The 7,500-nt window shown below is 46.5% G+C and overlaps 2 protein-coding genes across 2 annotated transcripts in view; one reads left to right on the forward strand and one right to left on the reverse strand.

Moving 5' to 3' along the window:
* Nucleotides 1–1,877, reverse strand: part of LOC306796748 (endothelin receptor type B-like) — a gene marked incomplete at its 5' end in the record, with an annotated part of 5,659 nt that extends 3,782 nt beyond the window's left edge. Inside the window, one exon of the mRNA XM_079295819.1 lies at nt 1,296–1,877. Within this exon, the coding sequence (XP_079151945.1) occupies nt 1,296–1,877 (582 nt within the window). The remainder of the gene's footprint in view (nt 1–1,295) is intronic.
* A 4,367-nt stretch (nt 1,878–6,244) lies between these two features.
* The window catches only part of ttc29 (tetratricopeptide repeat domain 29), a gene marked incomplete at both ends in the record, with an annotated part of 4,072 nt that continues 2,816 nt past the window's right edge, over nt 6,245–7,500 (forward strand). Inside the window, 4 exons of the mRNA XM_079295820.1 lie at nt 6,245–6,312; nt 6,827–6,886; nt 6,995–7,158; nt 7,263–7,439. Coding sequence (XP_079151946.1) covers nt 6,245–6,312; nt 6,827–6,886; nt 6,995–7,158; nt 7,263–7,439 — 469 coding nt within the window. The remainder of the gene's footprint in view (nt 6,313–6,826; nt 6,887–6,994; nt 7,159–7,262; nt 7,440–7,500) is intronic.

A 7,500-nucleotide genomic window follows, 5' to 3' on the forward strand; every position in this document is an offset into this window, starting at 1 on the left:
GTCAGTGGGATATTTTAGTGCCGTTATCAGTGTAACACTCAACCTCCTGACTGAGACACACAACACACACTGCTACCACTGGGAGAGAGTTTTCTGTCCCATGATGCATTTCTGCACCCATAAACTCACAAAGTACCGCCAGTTAATGATTATAGAGTCTTTATTTTATGTTTTGAGCAACTTTAATTGCTTTTTTCAAGCATTGAAACACGAGAGTGAAGGTGAGATATGTTGGATTTACCAACTTTCTCAGAGATATAATAACCACGGCTATTATTTACAAATATATTGAAAGAATGTGCTTTTATTTTTATAATTGTTATCATTTCATGTGTAGAAATTAGATAGACCCACGGAATGAGACACTTTATTTATTAAATATTTAAGTGTTTGACGCATCATAAATATGAATATGTATCTGAAGTGAGGAACAAACATGTGACTACGCTCTGGCGCTCTGACCCTCTAGCGCTCTGACGCTGTGACGCTCTGGCGCTCTGACCCTCTGGTGCTCTGACCCTCTGGCACTCTGACGCTCTGGCGCTCTGACGCTCTGGCACTCTGACCCTCTGACGCTCTGGCACTCTGACGCTCTGGCGCTCTGGCACTCTGACGCTCTGGCGCTCTGACGCTCTGGTACTCTGACCCTCTGACGCTCTGGCGCTCTGGCACTCTGACGCTCTGGCGCTCTGACGCTCTGGCACTCTGGCGCTCTGGCGCTCTGACTCTCTGGCGCTCTGACCCTCTAGCGCTCTGACGCTCTGACCCTCTGGCGCTCTGACCCTCTGGCACTCTGACGCTCTGGCGCTCTGACGCTCTGGCACTCTGACCCTCTGACGCTCTGGCGCTCTGACCCTCTGACGCTCTGACTCTCTGACTCTCTGCCGCTCTGATGCTCTGGCGCTCTGGCGCTCTGACTCTCTGACCCTCTGACGCTCTGACGCTCTGGCGCTCTGACCCTCTGACCCTCTGACGCTCTGACGCTCTGGCGCTCTGACCCTCTGACCCTCTGACCCTCTGATGATCTGGCACTCTGACGCTCTGACGCTCTGACGCTCTGACGCTCTGGCGCTCTGACCCTCTGGCACTCTGACGCTCTGGCGCTCTGACGCTCTGATGCTCTGACTCTCTGCCGCTCTGATGCTCTGGTGCTCTGGTGCTCTGACTCTCTGACCCTCTGACGCTCTGGCGCTCTGACCCTCTGACCCTCTGATGCTCTGGCACTCTGACGCTCTGACGCTCTGACCCTCTGACGCTCTGACGCTCTGACGCTCTGACGCTCTGACGCTCTGTACCTTGTAGACGTTGATCGGTATGTCGATGGCGATGTATATCAGGTCTCCCAGAGCCAGACTGGCTATCAGAGCGTTGGGTCCGTTCCTCATGCTCTTATTTTGGCAGATGATCCTCAGCATTGTGGCGTTTCCGATGATCCCCACGGCAAATATGAGGCAGGACAGCACGGTGTTGATGTACTTGAAGGCGGATTTGATGGAGGTGTCGTGCAGGCATCTCGGGGGCGACGGCAGGCGACCACGAACCATCAGGGACGAGTTGGAGGACGACGAGTGAGACGGAGGCTTCCTCTCCTGTTTGTGTTTCGGCTTGTTCACGTGCTTCGACTTCACTCTCTCCGGAGAGGACGGCAGCTTGATCGCGGTCTCCTGCACCAGATGTGGCTCCCCGTCGGAGGCCCGGGCGAGATGGCCGGGCCCCAGAGGCGGGTCGGTGCCGAGGAGGTCAAGCGGGGGCGACGGGTCCGACGGCTCGGATGAGAAGTTACTGCGGCATCCGACCGGCACGACGAACGCCAAACACCAGGCGACCAGCAGCACGGGGAACATGGAGGGAACCCTGGAACCCGACCGGGGTCCCATTCTGGAACCTATTGCAGGAACGGTCCCGGAGCCTCCTGACCCCATTCAGTGGAACTCTGGAGCAAACTTTGGAAGCTGCTCTTGTATCTAGAACGTATTCCGGATCCAGTTCCAGATTTCAGAAGCTCTTCTTAAACTCCACGGCTGCAGGATCAAGAGGATCTGGAAGTTCTCCAGGGGGATTGTGGTGTAGAAGGTGTTCTGGGGTTCTCTGATTGATTCAGTGTTTCGGGGCTGAGAGCAAGATGAAAGAAACAAAACACGGTTGGTTAGAAAGCTTTACAACTTTTCAGAATGATAAGACTTCCAACTCGTCAAGGTCAGATGCTTGGTTAGTAATTCCAACGTAAACCCCCTCAAAGCATCTGACGGAGTATAGAGAGTGAGATGGTCCACGTTGGGCAGAGGTGGATGGGAAGGAGTGAGAATGTGTTCAGACAACAAGACCTCAGAAGTCTGAACTTCCCGTGTCTTCCTAAACTCTGGATACCGTTCACGACGAGCAACACTGAAGCCTTCAAACCTCTGTTCTCTGAGTCGTTGGACTCTCTAGCGTAGAGGAAACACTGACTTGTCGTCATCTTTTAGCAAACAGTTGCACAAGCTGCAGATACAGAGCAAAACAAATCCAACATTCTCTCTGCTTTTGCTCCGCTTTTGCTCCCCACCAACACAGAAACACCAGTTCTTCAGAGCTTCTTCTCTGAAAACGATGCTATGAGAGCGTTAAAGGTGAACCACACCAGTTTAACTGGCGCTACAACATAATATCATCCACTGTTCGTATAAAGTTATTAATTATAGCAGCTTTGAAACACAGCAGCTCTCAGCTTGAGCTCATATTTAATCTCCCTCCTTACGAAACCTAAACTATCTGCCGTCTGTGAGCCTTCATCATCAAACCACATCGTTCAACTTCAGAGAAACAATCTGTTCTAGTGATGCCGTCTTTAAATGGATTCTCCTCTTGATTCGCTCTTGAATCTTGAAGAGAATCGTAGAATAATTTCACTCAGAATTCAAGTTGCATCCGGTGACAAAGCAAGAAAATGTGTTTCATCCACCTGTTTGTGATTCCGTCTTCTTCTGTGGTTTTTACTTCAATTAAATCCTTCCAAAGTCTTCACGTCAATGTAAACGAGAGAAGAAGAAGAAGAAGACTGTGCTCGTCCTCGTCGAGACTGAAGTGAAGAAGTCAAACTGATGAAGCTCAGCTTTCTCTCTCCTCTCACCCCCTCCTCACTTTTCTCCCCCTTTGTCGCCCCCTTGTCACCTCCTCCCTCCTCGCTACAGTGGAACATCTTGTAAACACTGAAGTGACTGAACTTTTATTATCCGACACACACACACACACACGCACACACACACACAACTTTTCACCCATTTCTTCCCACTTACGAGTTTGTTTAAAGCGAGTTGTGGAGATTGAGGCAGTAAAACGAGACTTTACTGGAGTGTTTGAACACAGACTCAGTTTTCTGTACTTTATTCTTTCTGGTTTAAAGATATTAAGACTTTAACAGCCGCTCATTAGATTCATCAAACAGAAAGCAGAACTAGAAGATGTGATTCTTTATTTCTGTCTGGTGAGATGATGCTTTCTGTCTCAGGACTCAAGTACTTCAGTACACATTCAAATACTTTTACTTTCCTCGAGTGTTTCCAGTTTCTGCTGCTTCATACTGTTACTCCACCGCATCTCAATATTCTACTTTTTACGACATTTGTCTGTCAGCTTTAGTTACTTTTGGATTACAGTTTTTTTATCTGTCCGTCCTTCCATCCTTCCATCCTTCTATCCTTCTATCCTTCTATCCTTCCTTCCATCCATCCTTCCTTCCATCTGTCCTTCCATCCATCCATCCTTCCATCCTTTCATCCTTCTATCCTTCCATCCTTCTATCCTTCCATCCTTCTATCCTTCCTTCCATCCATCCTTCCTTCCATCTGTCCTTCCATCCTTCCATCCTTCCATCCTTCCATCCTTCTATCCTTCCTTCCATCCTTTCATCCTTCTATCCTTCCATCCTTCTATCCTGCTATCGTTCCATCTTCTATCCTTCCATCCTTCCATCCTTCCATCCTTCCATCCTTCTATCCTTCTATCCTGCTATTGTTCCATCCTTCCTTCCATCCTTCTATCCTTCCATCCTTCTATCCTTCCATCCTTCCATCCTTCTATCCTTCCATCCTTCTATCCTTCCATCCTTCCATCCTTCTATCCTTCCATCCTTCCATCCTTCCATCCTTCCATCCTTCTATCCTTCATGACCTCTTGCTTCCTCTCAGACTGACTCTAGTTCAGTTTGTTTGTTGCATTAGAGGCAGAAATAAACAGATGAAGGCTACGTGACTGCCATCATGTCGCCAGATAAAGACTTCTCTCTGACACACACACACACACACACGCACACACACTCATACACACACACTCACACTCACACTCACACACACACACACACTCACACTCTCTCTGTCTCTCTCTCTCTCACACTTCTAACCTGTTATTATCATTAAGCTAACAGCAGTAGTCACAAAGGCAGTTTGTGTTGCTCGTTGTTTGTGTAGCAGTACTTCTTGTTTCACAGTAACAGTACACAGAGTGTGTATTCCTTCATGTTTAACTGGACTCTGTCCTCACCGCACAGATGAAAGGAGATGTGATTCATTTGTAAAGAAGCTTTTCATTTGAAGCAGAAACACAGACGACTCTGTGATCTGGTGGAAGTTTAGTTCTCGCCGGTCGAAGGACAAATTACACTTTGAGCTGATTAGAAGGAGCCAGAGCCTCGTGAACACAGGAACTCTCTGATGATATTACATATTCGCCACAAAAGCACAGTTTCCATCCCAGCTGTGGTGAGATCTCCAACATCTGCAGCAAAGACTGTTCCCTCCTCGTCACGTTTCCTCGTGCACATTTCACCGTCACGTTTCCTCGTGCACGTTTCCTCGTGCACGTTTCCTCGTGCACGTTTCACCGTCACGTCTGCTCTTCTGTTGAACTTTCTCTGCTTTTATGTTTCTGCTCCGCATTCACATGCAACAGACAGCGAAGAGTTAAAACCTTTAGTGCACGTTTGATGTACTTCACTGAAGTCTTCAGTCCACGACGCTTCAGAGGTACATGTACTTCTAAACGCTTTGGTTACTTTAAATACTGAACATGTAGAAATCTATTTATTTACGATTAGTCGATGAATCAGAATGAGTAAATGTTTAATTTCAGTCATTTTTTATGTAAATCATGAGTTAATAGTTCAAAAGGAACTTATTTTACATTAATGCAAAGTAATAACAATCTAATGATATAATATATATTAGTACAACAGTCACAGTTTGAATACTTTAACTCTATTTGACTGATTATACTGACTTTCACTGAAGGAACATGAAGTATTTGTACCGTGTGGTATTAGTACTTTCACTGAAGGAACATGAAGTATTTGTACTGTGTGGTATTAGTACTTTCACTGAAGGAACATGAAGTATTTTACCGTGTGGTATTAGTACTTTCACTGAAGGAACATGAAGTATTTGTACCGTGTGGTATTAGTACTTTTACTGAAGGAACATGAAGTATTTTACCGTGTGGTATTAGTACTTTCACTGAAGGAACATGAAGTATTTTACCGTGTGGTATTAGTACTTTCACTGAAGGAACATGAAGTATTTGTACCGTGTGGTATTAGTACTTTTACTGAAGGAACATGAAGTATTTGTACCGTGTGGTATTAGTACTTTCACTGAAGGAACATGAAGTATTTTACCGTGTGGTATTAGTACTTTCACTGAAGGACCATGAAGTATTTTACCGTGTGGTATTAGTACTTTTACTGAAGGAACATGAAGTATTTTACGTGTGGTATTAGTACTTTCACTGAAGGAACATGAAGTATTTTACCGTGTGGTATAAGTACCTTTACTTCAGTAAACTCTCGGAGTACTTCCTGCTGTACAGTCGTCCTCTCTGAATGGAACCAGCAGCAGCGTCTCGTGCGCGGGGTGTCGGAGTGTTGGAATGCGGCCCGTCCCTGTTGTCATGGTGACGCAGTAACACGTAGAGCAGCAGCGGTGTTTTATCTTTAATTCGGTAAGTTAATGTGTGTATTTATGTATTTATGTATTCATGTGTTCATGTGTTGATGTCACTGCCTGTGTGAGCTGTTTACACAGAGAACAGTGGAGAAAAACAGCTGTTTGTAAAAACGTGTTTCCTTCAAATATTAAGAGTTTCAGGATTGTGATCGAAGGAAATGATAACATAATACGTGTGTGTGTTGTGTGCGTGTGTTGTGCGTGCGTGTCTGTGTGTGTGTTGTGCGTGTGTGTACGTGCGTGCGTGCGTTGTGCGTGTGTTCAGCGGGATGAAGCAGCAGCAGAAGTCGGTTTTGGATAAATCGTCTCAGATTCTCTCCAAGTCAGAAATATCTCTGTGAGTTCATCAGATTTATATTTATTGTTTATTTTTATGATTCTTTCCTTCGAGACTCTGAACAGGAAACGAACAGTTAATATATTTGGTGTACTTTCACACTTTTAATACTTTATAAAATGACTCACATTCAACATTCTGTTATGAACAGAAGAACAGGACATTTTATCACATTAGTAAAGTTATTACACTTTTGGGTTTGATTTTTAGGAAATCATAACTTTATTTAAAACAAAGCTGCTTTACAGTAAAAACAAATGATAAAAATACAAATAAATATGAATAAAATAATGACGTCAGCATTAACCTGTGTTCTGTAACTTTAATAACGGGATGTACTTTCTATTCATTATTCTTTTCTTTCTTTAAAGACTTTAACGTTTTATTATTATCGCTTCTTTTTCATCTCCTCCTCCTCCTCCTCCTCCTCCTCCTCCTCCTCCTCCTCCTCCTCCTCCTCCTCCTCCTCCTCCTCCTCCTCCTCCTCCTCCTCCTCCTCCTCCTCCTCCTCCAGGTTCAGAAACAGTCTAAAGCAGAACATCTGTGTGGAGCTGCTTCAAGATGGCTTCCACAGGTGTGTCTCTCTCTATATGTTGTTCCTCCGTCTCACACGTCAACACACACACACACAACAGTCGGTTCTCTGTCGGTTCTCAGTCGGTTCTCTGTCGGTTCTCCGCAGGTCGTTCTCGGAGATCTTCTCTCTGCTGAGCTCTGATGTGGATCGGAGGGCGGTGAGTGACCCGGGTTCAGCCGTCGCCCTCCAGACCCCTCTGGAGGAGCAGTGGGACAAACTGGAGACCATGAGGCTGCACCTGAGGAGGGCCGAGCAGGCCGAGGACACCGGTACCCTCACGACTGATGCGTCTTCACAGGAGACAGTTGGTGTATTTAATGGAATAGTGTGTGTGTGTGTGTGTGTGTGTGTGTGTGTGTGTGTGTGTGTGCAGGCTCCTGGACGGCGGTGTGTGACCAGCGTCTGGTTCTCGGTCAGTACTTCTGGGCTCTGGAGGACCTCTGGCTCGGTCTGCACTTCTACCACAGCTGTGCAGACCGAGAGCAGGGAGGCCGCTCGAGACCGGCCACCGAGGCCCGGGCCGGCATGGCGGACATCTACCTGCAGCTAGGTGGACAGCACACACACACACACACGCACACGCACGCGCACGCACACGCACACGCACACAC

The sequence above is a fragment of the Melanostigma gelatinosum genome (assembly GCF_949748355.1).
Source record: "Melanostigma gelatinosum genome assembly, chromosome: 23".
NCBI classification, from domain to species: Eukaryota; Metazoa; Chordata; class Actinopteri; order Perciformes; family Zoarcidae; genus Melanostigma; species Melanostigma gelatinosum.